Source organism: Sceloporus occidentalis, unplaced genomic scaffold (assembly GCF_023333645.1).
Source record: "Sceloporus occidentalis isolate IW3139 unplaced genomic scaffold, rSceOcc1.0.p SCAF_2, whole genome shotgun sequence".
Taxonomy (NCBI): Eukaryota; Metazoa; Chordata; class Lepidosauria; order Squamata; family Phrynosomatidae; genus Sceloporus; species Sceloporus occidentalis.
Genome location: NW_028316982.1, coordinates 30202758 through 30221414, shown reverse-complemented (window position 1 = coordinate 30221414; position 18657 = coordinate 30202758). Strand labels below are relative to the sequence as shown.

Below are 18657 nucleotides of genomic sequence, written 5' to 3'. Positions count from 1 at the left end.
CACAGCTAACCAGCCACACTGCCACAGTGGGATGTTTCGTATGTCTTCCAATGTAGGTCAAGGAGCAGCTAGGAGCGTTCCTCTTTCAAAGCTGAAAAGTGTACATCCCATAGACACACATGTACACGGCTCTCCAAAGTTAGTCAGCAAAATGGGATTTTCCTAGAAACAGATGCCACAGTTCAAGTTACAAAGTTGTAAACAATTGTATTGTTTTTCCTTGCTGGTTCATTTACCCTATTTCACACCATTGCTCCTTAAATGTGTAATCTGCAACCATATGCATTGGTTTTATGTATGCAAAAGTATTACAGTTTAGGGATTTCTTTCTATTTGGGTAATGGCATGGTCTGGTGATTTGAGAGTTGGACTCTGATTCTGACTATGACTCTGGAGACCAGGATTCAACTCCCCATTCAGCTGTGGAAACTTGGGCAAGTCACTCTCTCTCAGCTTCAGAGGAAAGCAAAAGAAATCCCCCTCTGAACAAATCCTAGCCCCCAAAACCCTGCAATAAGTTCACCTTAGCATGGTGCCATGAGTTAGAAAGGATTTGAAGGCACACACAACAACAACAAACAACAGGGGCATCAAAGCTGATGTTGTTTCCTACTTTCATCCACACACAATTCTGGATGGGGATTACAGGTACAGTCAACTCTCCATATCCATGGATCCTTTATCCACAGAGTCAACCATCCATGGTTTGAAAATATTTTAAAAATACATACATTCCAAAAAGCAAACCTGGATTTTGTCGTCTTATATAAGGGTTGCCATTTTACATCCATGGATTTTGTGATCCACAGGGGAGTTCTGGAATCAAACCCCAGTGGATACCAAGGGTCCACTGTACTGTATTCCTCATGTTGTAAATCAGGCATTACGGAAAATTTGGTACAAGGGTCAGAAATAACATGGAAAGAATAGAGATAGGTTCCTACACACAGAGAAAAAGTGCAGTTCAACATGTTTCAGCAGACTTTTTGTTCAGAATTAACAAGCATGAGTGAAATGAAACAACTAGGTCAGGTAATCCTTGCAGAAGGAAACAAAACATTCTGAACTGCCTACAGACCACTTGACCGCTCCTTCCAAAATAAATGGGTATTTTTTTCCATTTCAACCAGGCTCCTTTTTTTCTTGTGATTTCCATTTTTGCTGGCCCAACTTAGATCTATGCTAAACATGTTGATGATAGCTGGTGAGACAGGCTTATCTGTTCTCTTTCTGTCTCTGTCTCTCTTTTTCTTTTCTGTTCATACATGCTCAGTAAGGGATTCCGGAGGCAGCTATGTATACCTTGCCTGTTGTAGGCAGTCAAACATATCTAGAGTAAAATGGGCTGATTGGAATTTCATTTACTCCTAGTTCAAGCTTTGTGTATTGAAGTGTGTACTACAAACACTTTTTCCAGCCCTGCTTCACCATATTCCTAAGGGTAATACTGCCACTGTGATTCCCAAATTCTGACCTTCCAGGTGTTTTGGACATTAATTCCCAGAATACTAGATAATTGGCCAAGATGACTGAGGCTTCTGGGAGCTGAAGTCCAAAACACATGGAAGACGAGAGTTTGGGAATCACTGGCTGCGGGCGGGCGGGCGGGCGGGCGGGCGGGGGGGGGGGGCAACGTAAAAAGAAATTGCACTGTTAGAGGCTTTGCTAATTGAGGTGTGCCTTTAATTTAACCGTAACTCCCTGGCATGGGCATTTTTATCCATAAAGTAAGTTTTCCAGGCATTGGTTCTAGGGCACCCCATAGGGAACAATATACGAGTATATTCTTTTTTTGAGTAGCCCAAATGGTTATTTGGGGAAACAAAGATATGTAAACTTTGTTTTTCTGGCTGCATCCAGATGTCTAGCTGAATAAGATGGAAGCCAAGAGCATTAGCCTCATCTACAAATGCAGCAAATTTTTGACTACTTTATTCTCACATGGAAAGAGGAATAATTGCTAATGCTCCCTCCCTTCTACAGGAGAAAACAAATATTTCTATGAAATATTTTCCTCCTATTCCAACTTCCCAAAGTTTGTGCAAAAATACCCCATGTATCTTTCTGCACAGAAAGTTCCTTCAGAACACATTGAGACATTCAAATACTAGAAGAAAACTGAAAGTCTCACTGCTCTGTTATCTTTTCTAATGGATTTCTAGACTGTCATGAAACCCACTGTTTTACTAGGAAATAAATAATAGGGAATATTTTTTCCATCCCTAGTCATCCATTCCTATGCATACATATTTCTAACAGCTTGAACCTACATATATCTACTCAGAAATCCATTTATTGTGTTCAGTGAAATGTACTCCCAGATAAATATATAGTTATAATATATGGCAGTCCTCCTCCTCCTCCTCCTCATTATACCACGTTTTTCCCAGTTTGGGACTCAAGGTGGTTTACAAGAGTTAAACATAGCAATAAATTCACATGGTGAATACTGGTTTCATGGCTGTTATTACCCAGTGTTATAGTCATAGAGACAACGTGGTGTAGTGGTTTGAGCATAGGATTACAGTTCTGATGAACAGGCTTCAAATCCCCACTCAGCCATAGAAAACTCTCTGGCAAGTCATACTCTCTCGGTCTCAGAGGAAAGCAAAGGCACCCGCCCAATAAATTTTGCCAAGAATACCCCATGAAAAGTTTACCTTAGGATCATCATAAGTCAGAAATAAGGGAACAACAACAACAGTACTAGAAATATCGGGACTGAAGAGGAAAAATAATTTGGGAGGCAGAATTCTTATTTGGGAGCTGATGCATTCTTTTTGTGTCCCCCACCCCACAAGAGCTATACCTTTCCTGAAACATTTTAAGGAAGATCATGCAGTATAGTCCAGCTAGCAAAAGTCAGATTTTAACTTACAAAAACAGAAGTGAAAACAAAAAGCCCAAATGTCTTAATTACCATTTCTGCCACTGTAGCTCAGAATCAGTCAAAATAATTGCAGTTTTCCTGTTTTGCCTGTGCTTCAGGGGGCAAGTGGGGGTGGAACATAGGATCACTAAATGAAGTAACAAGGCACTTTAATTCCTGAGCTCCTATCTACTTTAATTATTCCCAAGCCTTTGTGGTGCATGCAATTAACACATAAAGGGATCCTTATTAGGTGGCCTGTAATGTGGATTTCATTGGTTTTCTCAAAAAGCTACAGGTAAGAACAGTTCAGTGGGGTGCCTTTAAATAATAGAAACATTGGCTACAGTATAAAAACTAACTCTCATGTGGGAGGGGAAGTTGTGCTGACTTCACAAAGCACATTTGCATGTCAAAGCAGGTAACCCTTGGTGTGCTAATAAAGTGCCATGTAGGAAGTGTTAATGTAGTCATCAAATTAAAGAAACAACCATTTTCTAATTTTGACTTCATGTATCTACTGAGTTTAAGCACTGTTTGGTCTATAAGAGCTAACTTTCTCCTTATCAGCATAAGTGTGGTTATTTTTACAATGCAGTCTTTTCATGGATATTAATACCACTCCATCCTGTGGGATGTACTCTCTGCTAAGCATGTCGTATAGCATTGCAATCCTTTCAGGAATAGGATTGCACTGTAAATGTTAATTTAGATCCATTGATGCCTATTTAGATCTGTATAATAAGCCAATAGGTTTTAACTCCACATCTGCATGCTTTTCAGACTGGTAGATAAAGCAATTAAATCTTCTCTGGTTTGTGTATGTAAGACAATTTTTGACAGTGTTCATGTGTCATACTTTAATGTTCATGATTGTCTTTTAAATTCTTTTAAACAGGTTTAAATTAGTGGTGTTTGTAATGAGATAGTTTATTTAATTCTATTTTATTGCTTTTTTAATCACTATGTTTTAGCTGTGTTTTAATCTGCTGTGAGCTCCTTTGGGTCTCATTTTGGGAGAAGGGTGGGATCTAAACTGAATAAATAAATGATAAAAGAAAGTTCTTTTTTGTTGAGTAAATAATGAAGGACAGCATTGTTTTACCTCATTGTCTTAACAGAAAAACTGAAAAAGGAGAAAAAAGATGGAAGTTTATCATTTCTCCTAACAAACAGTGGCAGTATTTGTTTATTAAACTGTCATATGTAGTTTCCTCACTGAGGCATCTCAATTGCAAATTTAGTTGAGGTTGATTGATTAGCAAAATATAACAATACTTAGAATTTATGTAGTTCTTTCTGGGGTGTTTAGCACACACACACACACACACACCAATAATTCCTACAGCAAACCTGTAAGTTAGGTTGCCATTATTATTCCTGCATTTTATATTAAGAGTGGTGAGGCAAATTTCAGAGCTGTCCCAACTCATATATGTGGCCATTATGTTGTCACCAGCGTCTGATTATTTAGAATCCCATTTGGTGCCAGCTGTCATGGATCTTGCCTTCTGTCAGTGATTAATGGGGAAGAAAAGATGTGTTTGTTTCTTCCCAAGTTCCTTAACATAGCAATACAGTGACTGCTCTAAATGGACATTGGTGACAAGAAGAAAATTTTGTAGAATTAATCCAATTCCATTCTTCTGTTTTGTCTTCTGAGGACTTGGAAATTTCAGACACATCTGTTATGCTGTGGAGATGCAGGAGGAAGGTATACTTGTGAATGAGGCTGACAAGTGCTTAGGCAGGGCTGTATCCAGTGGATTGCTTTCTGTAGGCCAGATCTTCTCCATCAACTGCCTGACTGTTGCAGTCGTCTTTCGGAGGCCTTTCTGGAGGTGCCACATTTTGAAGACGTTAAACAGGAAAGTGGTTTCTTCTGTGGTGGCTCCCACTCTCAAGAATATTCTCCTTCCCAGAACTAAAGTATGTGCTAGCTCTGTTGTAGTTTTAAAACCTGTTGAAAACTTTTGCATTTACCTCTGTATTTACTGACTTGTGACACTTGTTATTTTCCCCAGAGTTTCATTGCCTTTCTCCACGTCTTCTGTTTTGCTTAGGTGAATCAGGTTCCCAGGACAGGTATTGCTACAGTGCTCTTGACTCCAAATCCTGTTTCTTCCCTGAGCTCCATCCCTAACTCTGGAGGATTCTAAGAGCAGGTCAAAAAGTAACTTTTCAGTTCAGGAAAATTGTTCAGGAAGAAAAGCTAAACAGACTGATAGACCTGAAATGTAACAATAGAAAACCACCACACACACACACACACACACACACACACACTGCTGTTGTTAACTGCCCTTGAACTGATCTCAATCCTTAGTGACCCTGTGGATGAGGCATCTCGAAAAAACACTGTCCTTCACTACTCTGCTTAGTTCTTGTACATTCATACCAGTGACCTCCTTAATAGAGTCTTATCCATCTAGCATGCAGCCTTCCTCTTTTTCTACTTCCCTCCACCTTTCCTAGCATTATTTTTTTCCCAGTGATTTGTGCCTTTTCATGATGTATCCGAAGTATGACAGCTTTAGTTTTGTTATCTTCCAGGGATATTTCTGGCTTGATCTGCTCTATCTTTTTGGCTGTCCATGGGATCCTCAGCACTCTTCTCCAGTCCTGACATTAAATGTGTGGTCATGCCATTTTGCACTCCCAAATAGCAAGCTCCTTGATTTACATAAGACTGGCCAATTTAGGGATTGCAACCCAAAGTTTTCCTATTTTTCTGATTTAAAAACTTCAGGTTTTGCATTGACTAATGAGATTTGTGTGAAACTAATTAGGTGAAACCTTTCCCAAGAGTGAGATTCTGAATAAACATAACAGCTTGTCTTCATTTATCACAAAGCACCCTTCACATTGAGAATAATGCAGTCTTAATTTAGAGAGTCACATAAAACTATTTTGTGGCAAATGTATTAATAATGCAGCAGGAACTGAAGTTCAGAGTTATGTAGTGATTTGAGTCTGGATACTAGAGTTTGATTCCCCACTTTGTCATGGCAACCCACTGGGTGATCTTGGAAGTTATATACTCTCAGCCCCAGAAAACTGATAGGTTTGCCTTAGGGTCACTGTAAGTCAGAAATAAAGGAACACAGCAACTTAGGCTACATCTGAAGTTAAAGTGCAAAGACAATGGATGTTTGTTGGATTTTCTGCTCTTGTTCTACCTAGTTCAGCTAAGAGGAGAAACTGAGGAGAGATAAAGCATAGGTAAAGGCAGTCCATTGTAAGGGATCTCGAGTGGGCTCCCCCATTAACCCAATAAGTAAGCCAAATAAGGAAGTTTGTATTGGACGCAAAGCATATGACCCATTCTGGTTGATTACTGTTAAGCAGTTTGCTTTCTGATCTGACCAGTTTATCTGATGTTAGAAAACACACTTTTGGGGAATGACAACTCCCGCCATGGCCAACTCGGGAAGTTGTCATTCAAAAAGGTATATTTTCCATCTCTGTCCTCAAAATGCAAGGCCTGAAGATGGGCTGGAAGCGTGCTTTATCACACAGTGCATGGCATCATGGTGCACCTCTGGCACTGTGTCCAGATGACACAGCACCAAAGGGGGCCATACAGGTGCGCCATGGTGACTATGGTGCCCTTTCAAGTGCTCAAAAAGGAGCCACTTTTTGTGACTATTTTTTGCGCCCTTGAAAGGCCGATTGGGGCCGTGGTATGAGGTTGCCGTGGCCCCGATCCAGCCAGGGAAGAGGGGGCTAGGGGTGGTCTGTAGAGCCCCTAAGATTCCTAGATCCCTTTGATGATGTACTGCTGTCAAGCCAGGTGTTATCTACCTAACATTTATGCTTACAATTTTCCCTGCCTAAGTAAAGTGGCTCACATTTATCTCTATTGAATTCGTTTTGTTGGTTTTGTTAATTACCCCTCCTAGTTTAGTATCATCTGCAAATTTGATGATTATGCCCTCTATACTTTCCTATCTATCTATCAATCTATCTACAAGTTGACTTTTGGGGGGAAATACGAATGACTTCCACCTGCGCTTACTAAATTAAGTTATCAAAAAATAACTTTAGTTTGCTTTCAGTGACAATATCTTTATGAGGCCCATGTGTACTTATGAAAACCCAGAAAGCATTTTAGTATTTTTCTTCAGGCTAGGTATTAGGTAAAACTAGGGCAGTATCTATATACTTGGACAGTTATACATATTTCTGTATTCATTACTTACATTGGCCAAGATACTGTATCACAGAGCGTAACATCAAAATTCCACAAGCCGAACTACACCACCTATCTCTTTTCAGCACCTGCTGGACTCACTCACCATTTAGATGCTGCAGTTCCTCTCCAAGGCTATTCCGTTGCTGGAGGAGAGTAATGAAGGTTGGAGAAGTTTCTATGTCCACATAGCCAGATGCAGAACATCAGCCACTGAGATCCATTGGAACCCTCCAGAGGTCTCAGCAGATGATTTAATCATTCTGCATCTGGCTACAGAGACATAACCAGACACTTCTTCAATCTCCTCCACTCTGCACCAGCCACTGAACAGGTGGGAGGGGGCTGCAGTGGCTAAATAGTGAGTCAGGCAGAGGTCTTTGGTCATTGTGTAGGCAGGAAGAAAATAGAGCCCTCCTCAACAACCACAAAAAGACTTTGGTGCAAAACAGACAAGCAGGAAAAAGCAGCTTGAAGCTGCCTTTTCTGAAGCCACATTGAAACTACACCAACCACACCACCCTCTCCCAAGGTGGTTGGAGTGTACATGTCATGTCCACATGGCACAGCTTCAAACTGCACCACTGGGTACTTTTTGTTTTTTCACTTTTCCACTATCATCCCTAAACGCCTTCACGGGAACAAATCGCAGGCAATTTCCATCCCATTGGATGGCCATCCCTGTGAACCTGCATACATTTGCATGTGCAGCACTTCACTGGGAGAGGGCATCAGCGCAGATGTGTGCCCATGCAGATGCCAGCAAGGTACAATCATGCCCTCTTCACTCCCCTTCGCCCCATGCCCCCTCTTGGACTGTCTGTTTTGTGTATGTTGTACTCATATCCATGAGAGGTGTCACAGTTTCTCTTTTGGGCACTGCCACCCTTGCTGCTTGGGTATGACAGCTCCGTCCCTTTTAAATGTACTCCCGTGATGGGGCATTTATATGCACAATTAGGTTTAGGGTTAGGATAGAGCACCACTTTAGAGTGGCACTGGTGACACTGCATTTAGATGTATGAAGTGCGAACTTTCCAGGAAGAAGCAGAAAAATCCACCTCCTTTTTAGTCTGACTTTTCTCCCCGTAGGATGGCTTGAGAGAGGTTTCTGGCCAGCTTTGAGGATTATTTATATGAAGCTAAACACCCCACTTGGAAGCCAGCTGTAAACCTGCTTATTTTGACCATCTGTTTTGCCCCATAGACAGGTATATGATGGACTTAAGTTATATAAGTCACTAATAGGATATCAGCTTTTATTTCCTTGCTTCTCCTTGAGGAGGTTGAAAAAGCATTTCTCCTTCTCACTTTTATCTTCACAAATACAGCCTTTGGAGGTAGGTCAGGCTAAGAGGTTCCACTGAGGTCCATGACACACTGTAGAAATCATCCATTTTGAGACCGTTTTAACTGCCCTGGTTCAGTGCTAGGGAATTTTTGGAGTTTGTGAGACATTTAGCCTTGTCTGTCAGAGAGCTCTGATGCCACAACAAACAACAATTCCAAGGTTTCCCTAGCACTGAGCCAGGACAGTTAAAGCAGTCTCAAAATGGATTATTTATGCCATTTGTTTTGGACCTGGGTTTCATGGGAGAGTGGAGACTTAAATCTTCAAAAACTGACCACTGCATCATTAGGGTTGCCATAACCCGGCTGCAACTGGGTTTTTCCCGGTTTTGGCAGCACCTGCCCGGTCCCGGCACAGGTGCCGTCAAAAACCGGGAAAAGTCCGGTTGCAGTGGGGTTGCTAGGCAACCCTCAGGGCCTCACTGCCCTCCTCCTCCACCGCGCATGGCCGCGCGGAGGAAGAGGAGGGCAGCAAGGCCTGGGGCAGAGGAGGCTGCAGGCAGGCGGCGCCTCTTGGGCGCAGCCGCGCCAACCTCCCCGCCTCCCTGCAGCCTCCTCGCCTCTTTCCTGGTCCCTGCGGGGGCCAGGAACAAGGCAAGGCCCTGGCGATCGCCGGCGGCCTGCTCGCCTCCTTCCTGGTCCCTGTGGGGGCCAGGAACGAGGCGAAGCCCTGGCGATCGCCGGCGGCCTGCTCGCCTCCTTCCTGGTCCCTGCGGGGGCCAAGAAGGAGGCGAGGCCCCAATCCTGGCTTCCGATCGCGGCGAGGCCCAGGGCCCAGGCGAGGAGGGAAAGCCTCCTTAAGTGGAGGCTTTCCCTCGCCGCTTGGCCTCCGCTCCCCGCCGCGATCACGAGGGAAAATGTAGGACAAAATTTTCAAATGTATGAAACATTTTGTGTGTCCTACATTTGAAAATTTTGTCCTACATTTTTCCCGGTTTGGAGGTCCGGCAGTATGGCAACCCTACATCACACTGACAAAAGACTCAAGCTTACTTTTCAGTAGCAACAAACTGGGAGCTAAGTGCATGCAAAACTTTGAATGAATGTGTGGTGATCGGGGGTATGGTTAAGGATGCATAAGCAAACCATTTCCCCATCCCTTCACATATCCCCACCACCACCCCATTAATTCAAAACAGGCTGGTTCACTTCATCTGTTCATATGCATGAAAAGCAGTTCTTTGGACAAACAAGAAAGCAACCAAAAAATAACTTTAAAAGGAAACAATATTCCATGGAGCTTAAAATGCAGTAAGGTGTGTGTGTGTGTGTGTGTGTGTGTGTGTGTAAATGAGCATCAGAAATTTTCTGTTGTTGAATAACGTGGAGGTGGAAATATGATATTACTTGATATTTTTTTTAGTCTGTAACCCCGCTTCAATCCACCGGGAGAGGCGGGGAAACATAAATAAATTTTATTATTATTATTATTATTATTATTATTAAGCCAAAATATGAGCTTTTATTAAAAAAAGTCCAGAGGCCAATAAAGAGGTTAAAAGGTTTGACACATAACCAGAATGCTTATTGAACTCATACAACAGTTAAACATAACCCCAGGTCTTAAATACAGTCATGGACCATTAAAGCTAGCATATACAAATTATGAAATGAAAATAAACTGAGATGCTGCAGTGCTGGGTGGGCTGGACTTGTACATCTTATGAAGATGTTTTCAGAAAGGTTAAATGGGGCTGATCGTGGCTCAACACACTGAGTGACTGGGCACTAAATTGAAGGGGGCACCAGACAGAGCTCTGTCACTCAGTGTAACAAATCCAAATTTTCCCTCTCCTCCTTTCTGAAAATATATATAGCCTTGAAAGACACCAATTTGTACGTCAGCCATTCAGCTTCACAAATGTCACTTGGGTGAGGAGGTCATCCAGAACTTAGCTGTAGTGTGCCTTCAAGTCATTTCAGTCTTATGGCGACCCTAAGGGGAGCCTATCATGGGGCTTTCTTGGCAAGATTTTTTCAGAGAGGGGTTGCTTTTGCCTTCCTCTGAGGCTGAGAGAGTGTGATGTGCCCAAGTTCACCCAGTGGGTTTCATTGGCTGAGTGGGGATTCAAATCCTAGTCTCCAGAGTCCTAGTCCAACAATCAAACCATTACACCACCCCAGCTATCATCCAAGTCTATTGATTTGTAATCTTGAATTTTCTGTTCTGGAAGATACCCCTCCTTATGTGTCCTTGGTTCGAAAATAAATTATTGCCCTTTCTCTGAAACCTATTTTGCCAAGCCTTTCCTAAGATCTTGATAGGTTTAGTTAGCTCATGGTTTGTTCAGCATTTCTTTGTGTACACTCTCTTAATGAAAGCATCTTCTGATGCAGCTGGTTCTGCTTATGGTCAGTGTGCATAACCAGGAGGTTCTTCTAGTCCAATACCCATTTCCTGTAATTTAATCCAAGTCTGTTAGACAGCAGTATTCTCTCTTGGGGGGAGCTGCAGAGGGAAACAGTGCATGGAAGTACTACAGGCCCTCTAAAGAAATGAACATTCCAGACAAGCCTCTAGCTATAAAAGGTTATGGAGTTTTGCCACCTATTATCTAAAGATGGTATCATAGACTGCAGATAGATTTTAATTAAATAAAATTAATTAGTCTACAGTGGACCCCTGGCATTCTCTGGGGTTTGGTTCCAGGACCCCCCATGGATACTAAAATTCATGGATGCTCAAGTCCCATTCATTATAATGGCATAGTAAAATGGTGCCCCTTATATAAAAGGGCAAAATCAAGATTTGCCTGTGGGAATTTTTATATTTTTTAAGTATTTCCAAGCCATGTATGTTTGAATCTGTGGATAAGGAGGACTAACTGTATTTTAAAAACAAAATCACCTGAAGGTATGGATTTATAAATGTTTCCTTAGTGATCTCAAGTTATACGTATCTAGATTTTACAGACTTAGTGGTATGGCCACACATGCTCTTTATGAATGTAGCTTACATTCTAGTCCAAGCATTTGTACCACCATTGCATACTTCTGTAAAGGTCCAGAGAACCAGTGTTGACACATAGAGACACCAGGATCCCCTTCCATTAGAAAGATGGCTTTTAAGAAGTCAGCTCACTGGACCTAAATTGACAGGGTCAAGAAACAGGAATGGAACCTGACATTAGGGAGAACCTCCTGGTTATACACATTGTTTTACCAGTCTGTATCAGAAGATGCTTTCATTAAAGGATGTTAAGCAGCAGCAGAAGAATCAACTAAGAGGGTACAGTAGCCGTGGATTTCATGCACTTACAGGGGACTGGACTATATGATCTCGAACAACCCATCTGCACAGTTCTCTGATTATATAACTGGGAGAAGATCTCCAGGATTTCAGACAGGAGCCTTTTTGTCAACGTGACTGCAGATACTTCAGAATGCAACATTTTGTACACAACCTTGCAGGGAAAATCTATTCTGCCCCCAAAGGGCATACAGATTCATGGTTTGGGCTCAGCATATCATCCACAAATTTGAGTTCCCCAAATCCCAACTGCCTAATTTGTGTATCTGTGTTTTGTGACTTTTTGCTAGTTATGTAAGCCAAGAGATTGGCTGTAAAACCAACCAACCAACAAACAAAAAGGCATCTTTTTTCCATTGCTGGTTTTCCATGCCAACTCATCCCCCTCTGGTCAACCTTTATAGCAGGGAAATAGGCCACTGGGATTTCTTTACATTTTAACAAGCTATTATTCCTCCTCCCCCTTTTTAAAAAAGGGATAATTATTTGTATATATTAGAAAATACAAACTGTCCTTGGTAAACAGCAGAGCTCAGAGATATTACATTTTTGGATTGCAACTTCTAATCTAGACCCTCCCAGCAAGAATAGTCAGCCACCATAGCCCATAATCATTACCTAAAGGCGGAGAGTTTGGGGAGCTGTGTCCCAAATGACTTTTTCAGCCTCTGGTAGATAGGATAAATCAGTTTGTGTGCTCTGGTACTACTGTTGTTGTTTTTTAAGTTGCTAAATGTTATGCCAACTTTTATTTATGGATATTTTATTTATGAATATTTATAGGTTACTGCTCTCAAAGGGCTTTAATGATAAAACAAATGAATAACATAGTCATTTACATAATACATATTTTTTTTACAGAAGAAAAGATGTGTTCTTTCTTTCACTATGTTTTTGGAATGGGTGGATAAGATGTTGGAACTGGAGGTTAATATTGGGGTGGAGTCAGAGCCCATTTTTTATTAGCAGGGATGATATTCATTGGCATACCTCTTTTTCAGGATAACTTGTTTCTCCTGAGTCCCATGATAGCAGGGTGAAGATGTACTTTGCCAACAACTTTCTATAGTTATGAACTACCTCTAGAAAACATTTTGAATGATCAGTGAAGCCAAAGGCTTGCAATTGCAGAGACAAAAATGACAAGAACTGTGTTATTGATATGCATTGAGGCAGCTATTTGCATCTTTTGGATTATTCTTGTGATCAGTTGTGTCTGTAGCATGTACAACTGAATGCAGAGTCAAATGCACATCTGAGTGCAATGTTTATGCACATCCATGCATGCTTGCATGCACAATGGCATGACATGCACAATTCTACTCCCACAACCTTGAACTGAAACATGTGTTCCATGTTGGGGGGGAAATGTCAAACTTGTTCTGTATGGGATTTCCACTCAAAGTGGTGGTCCATCGATTGGTGCTAATTTGTGATCCACAAATTGCAGCTTTCCAGGGAACAGTGCCAAAACAGAAATAATATGGCACAAATATAGCATCTGGCATGCTATGCCAGTCTGCCACATCATTTATCTTGAGAAGGTGTATTTTAGGAGAACCTATACATGCATAAGACCCCAAGAGGCCTCTGGCCAACATCTTTTTCTCTGAAAATGACTCTATTTAAAAGCCAGTGAGGATAGAAAACAGAAAATCTAGGCAGACAGCCCACATAAATTAGCAGAACCTTTCATTTTGCTACTTCCCCTCTCAGCAATACAGAAGCAGATCTCTGGTTTGCAAAGTAGATGATTAGAAATACCATGTTGTTTCCTAACTAGTCAACAGATGAAAGCTATAACTACAGACATAATAAAATATTTTATTTTTAGACATTGTTCTATGTCTGGATTCTCTTTGGAAACCATCTTGAGGTCTCTGTCCATAATAGAGAGACTCAAAAATCAGTGGAGATATTTTAACAGATTTTTGATGTGGCAGCAACACATTGCCACTGAAAGTAACTAAAGCAACAACCACAACCACAGTAATTTTTGCATGTAATAAGCCAAATATTAAAAAGAGTACAAACTCTTATCTTTGCTGCATTATTTCTGGATAGACATACTGTTTATTTTCTGTTTTAGTTATGTATAGACATACTGCTGCCCTTAGATTTCCTCATTGTTTTCTATAGGCATATCTCCTGGCGAGCAGGGGAGAGGTATTTGTATAGCAATGGAAGAACAGCATCAAAATGAGTCAGGAAAGTTCAGTCTCTAGTCATTTGAATTACCGTATGACTCTGAATATTTTAAACTTACTTCCTTGTCCTGGGATTGTAGCAACATTTTGTTTGCTGTCTTCTACACTGTTTAAAGGTATCTGTTCTATAATATAGCTCTAAAATTGTACAGTGCATTCCAGTTATACTTGCACATATAAAAATGCTCAGGTGTTGGTAGTTTATTTTCTATCCCATTCCTAATGATCCACAACATGGAATTTGCCTCTTTCACTTCTGACTCCCACTGTGTGAATGTTTTCATCAAATTATCCATCACAACTCCAATATCCCTTTCCTGGTCAGTTGTCACTACCCCATCAGTGATATGTGAAATTAGCACAGTCCTCTGCCATGGATGTCACTTTACATTTGTTTGCATTTGATTCCATTTGCCATTTTAATACTTTCCTCTCATTCTGGACCTCTTCCTTTCCCTTTTCATATTTAACCCCCCAAATAATTTATTGTAATATGCAAAATTTGCCATTTTTCTTGTTCAGCCCTTTCTCCAGATTACGTATGTATGAACAAGTTCAAAAATACCAGGAGATACCTGGAGGATCTAACTTTTTGCATCCTTTCATTCTGAGAACTCCTATACTTGAAACCAGTTACTGATCCACAAGAGGAGGGTTTTAGGAGGGTTTAATTACTCTACACTCTGCACCCCTTGGCAGTTCCACCAGGCCTCTGAATTTGCTACACAGAGGGTCGGGAGTCCTGATGAATGAAGTGAGCTGTGACAGGAAATGGGAGGAGATCCCTCAAAATGAGACAGAGCCACCTTTCATACTCGGAGTCATTTATTCTTCTTAAGACTGTTCCTGGATCTAACCCACTGTCTTGGACCATGGAATGCAAAAATTGTGTTTTCTCATTACACAGGTACACAGCATGTCTCAGCTCTTTGGTTCTACAAGGACTGGAGAATTAATTTTTCTTTAGGTGTTCACCTTAACATGCATGACACTGAAACATATGTACAAACATATGTACAACCCTCCTACCTGAACACACATAATACTAAAATATATGTACAAACATATATACAGTCCTCCAACATCTCCAGGCACTTAGAGGTAAATTTGACCTTTGCATCTTTGTAACTGTGGAGACAAAAGTCCCATGACTAGGAACCAACTATATTAAAGTTCCTGCTCATGGAACTTCATAACTAAGTCCAACCAAATATGAGTAAGTTTAATTTGCATGTCGGAAATACATTGGAGGGGTGGTAGTGGTGGTGTAATGTGTCACCCACATCTTGTGTCCCCAGCTTTAACCATACATGTTCCCAGAGGCCCTTTCACATTACACAAGTATAGCACTAAGATTCTACTTTAACTGTCATGGTTCTTTCCTATGAAATCCTATGATCTAGAACTCCCTGCCCAGGGAGACCAGAATGGTCTCTTCTTTTATAGCCTTCAGCTGACAGGTGAAAACCTTCCTTTTCAGACAGGCATTCAAACAGAAAGCTTTTAAAGAATGACCTGGGGTGCTATATTGTTTCAATGTATTATTTTTTATGTTTTTAACTGAATTTTTTTAAAAATGTTGCACACCGTCTTTAGTCCCAGTCCTGGGAGAAGGGCAGGATATAAATGTGGTGATGATGATGATGATGTATTTTGCACAACTCCCCCCACACACACACACACATTTTCTGCTTCAAATCCCCTTTGCACAGGAAAAACGTATCTATTTGTGGTATTAATGACTTTTTCCCTCATGAAGTGCTGAGGTACAAACAGTGCTTGAAAAGTGCATAGTAATCTTCATGTTCTTGCATAGTGGGGAGAAGACTGCTGATATTATTTGTTCTTCTGTATGGAAATGAAACAAAAGAACTCTGAACTACAGCACTAGAACTCTCTACCAGAGAAGTCTACATTCCACAATGTACTACGTATCCCAGGATTCCAAAGGATGGAGCCATGGCATTTAAAGTGATACTAGTCTCTGTACAGTTAACACATCTATGCTGAGTCAAATTTGTGGGTCATCTAGGTTCACAATGTTTTTCTTTAGCTATTTATGTCACTGTTCAGATTTGTAAATCTTGGGCCCTATACTGTATATATTCTGCGTGGCACATAGGAGACTACTTTCCCCCTCTCTGATGTTGTATTGAAGTCAGAAGACTTTAGTCATTAATTGCTGGAATGATTCAGAAAATGTCACAGAGGCCAAATTAAAAAAAAAAAGTCAGCAATTCCAAAACCAAATGCATTTGACAATTGGCAAACAATCAAAGACTGAAAGGTTAAGTTAATTTTTATTCAAACAGTAACAGTTGAATTTCACTCACTTGTGAACTCTTGTACCACAGGAGTGCAATTAAAATAGATATGATAGCAATAAAATCAAGTTGTTGGTATGTTTTCGTTCCTTTTTTAGGGGCTCTGTGCCTAGAACAACATTTTCCTGTGGACTGTAAGTGGCAAAATACTATGTGAATTTACTGGTGTGACTAACAGTTTTGTGCCTTAAAAATATACAGCCACTAATATTTCCTCTTTCTCACTGGAAAAAAGCAACTCCTTAACTAGGTAGGAGGAACTTGAGAATTTCCATTCTTTCAGACTTGACAACTTGCTTTGTTTTCTTTTTCTTTCCAGACTCTAGGTTATGGGCAAGTCAGAAAGTCAGATGGATATAACTGAAATGAACTCTCCAAAACAAAAGAAAAAACTGCAATGGAGTGCACTGGAAATAGGACTAACTGTTGTAGTCATTCTCCTTGCTATTGTGGCTATCACCATGATTGCTCTTTATGCTACTTATGATGGTAAGTGGAAGCTCCTTAAACTATAAGTTCCATGACAAAAGTTCATTCAGAAGCTCAAAGGGAGAGTTGGAAATCCTAGCATGAAATATAGTTGCACTTAAAGGGGGTTGATTGTTAGACCATGGTAAAATATTTTGGAACATTCTGAACGTGTTAGCTGGAACTATAGTTGAAATTTTAGCTACTAAACTTGAAAGAGATCCGTGTTTCCTTTGGAACGGCTTGTTTTTAATTAGTTAAAATAACTTGCCTTGCTTGTTATAATAACAGTATGTACTGGACTTGCTGACTGATAGATGTTTGAGACTGGCTTCGTTAAGATATCATGTTATCTATGGGTAACTAGAACATTAAAAGAAAAAAGCATTTGCCAGTAATGTTAATTCTTGAAAATTTCCAAGGACACAGCACTTCCCTGTGTTTATTAACTTTTGGAAGCAGATTACTGGAGGTTTGCTCAAAATATTTTGCAAAAATGTAATCTATTTCTGTAAGTTCAGGATGCACATAGATGACAACAATTACTAGTTTCAAAGACCCATTGAATCAATGGAATTCTTGTGTTGACTTGCCAAGTTCCTATTAATTCAGTGAGCTGAATCTAGTAAGAACTAGCAATTAAATTTAGACCCAAACCAGTAAACTTCACTACCCTATGTATATAGTGGGATGGGGATCCAGTGGCCCTCCTTATATTGCTGAACTGCATTTCTAAGCATTCTTCAGTCCAGCTATACTAGGTAGGATTTGCAGTCCAACAACATCTGGAGAGCCACAAGATTGCCACAGGCAGCCCACTAAAAAGCACATTCCTAGACCTTACTGTCTTGCCTTTTTCTCAAGACCTCACACTCAATGACTGCACTCATTCTCTCCAAGAATTTTTATTATTTTCTTCTTAATTACACCTAGCTGGCCTCTCCCTTTGGATGAAAAAGGGAAACACTGATTGCCTTCAACCATTTATGCTCACATTTGGGGGCCATATTTCTAGAATTTCCCCAAACAGAAGATATTCAGGCAGCTGTTGTTGATGATGGTGGTGATGATGATGATGATGATGTTTGCCTTCAATTTGTTTCCAATTTATAGCAATCCTAAAGTCACTATAAATTGTGGGATTTTCTTGGCAGTATTTATTCAGAGGGGGTTTGCCATCGCCTTCCTCTGAGGTTGAGAGAGTATGACTTGCCTAAGGTCACCCAGTGGGTTTCCATGAACAAGCAGGGATTTGAATCCAAGTCTCCAGAGTTGTAGTCAAATGCTGAAACCACTACACCACACTGGCTCTCCAGTTACTATTGACTTTTAGTAATATTGCAGTCATTCTGGCTTCATTAATGCTTTCTGTCTAAATCACTCATTATCACATTTATTCTGCATGAATCAACTGGACTTGTATGTGTGTGTGTGTGTGTGTGTGTGTGTACCTTCAAGTCACCTGCCAAATTATGGTGACCCCATGAATTTCATGGGGTTTTTCAGGCAAGGAATACTCAGAGATGGTTTTGTCAGTTCATTCCTCTGAAATATAGCATATAGCTTCTGGTATTTATTCATGGTCTCCCATGCAAGTATTAACCAGGCTTAACCTGCTTATCTTCCAATATCAGACAGGATCTTGTGCCTTATAGTATTTAGGCTCTAACCAGGCTTTTAAATACATATAACTATAAGAAACAAACCAGTCTCATATTCACACATGATTAATATGAAATAGTTGATTTAGTAATAGAAATACACAAGGCTAATACAGCACTAACTGAAAAACAATGATTTAAAATAGGTCGAAGATTATATCCTGTCATTAGATAGTTTAGAAGTTTCTCTGTGTATCAGGGCTAACTTGGCATATTTAGCCGTATGATAGGACACATCATATGCTACTTACTAAATCTCACTATGATAGCTGTTTCTCAGAGAACGCCTTACATCCCTAGATGTTTTTTCTTCCTACAGGTAACTTTTTTCTCTCA

The 18657-nt window shown here is 40.5% G+C and overlaps 1 protein-coding gene across 2 annotated transcripts in view; it reads left to right on the top strand.

Annotated features, from left to right (window-relative positions):
* MME (membrane metalloendopeptidase) overlaps positions 1-18657 on the top strand; it is a 111152-nt gene that overhangs the window by 3720 nt on the left and 88775 nt on the right. Inside the window, exons 1-2 of one of the 2 annotated variants that reach the window (XM_089509010.1) lie at positions 4730-4798; positions 16512-16681. In XM_089509010.1, coding sequence (XP_089365136.1) covers positions 16522-16681 — 160 coding nt within the window. In that variant the 5' untranslated portion in view covers positions 4730-4798; positions 16512-16521. Of the gene's footprint in view, positions 1-4729; positions 4799-16511; positions 16682-18657 lie in introns of those variants that run through there. The other variant, XM_089509009.1, reaches the window with a different exon arrangement.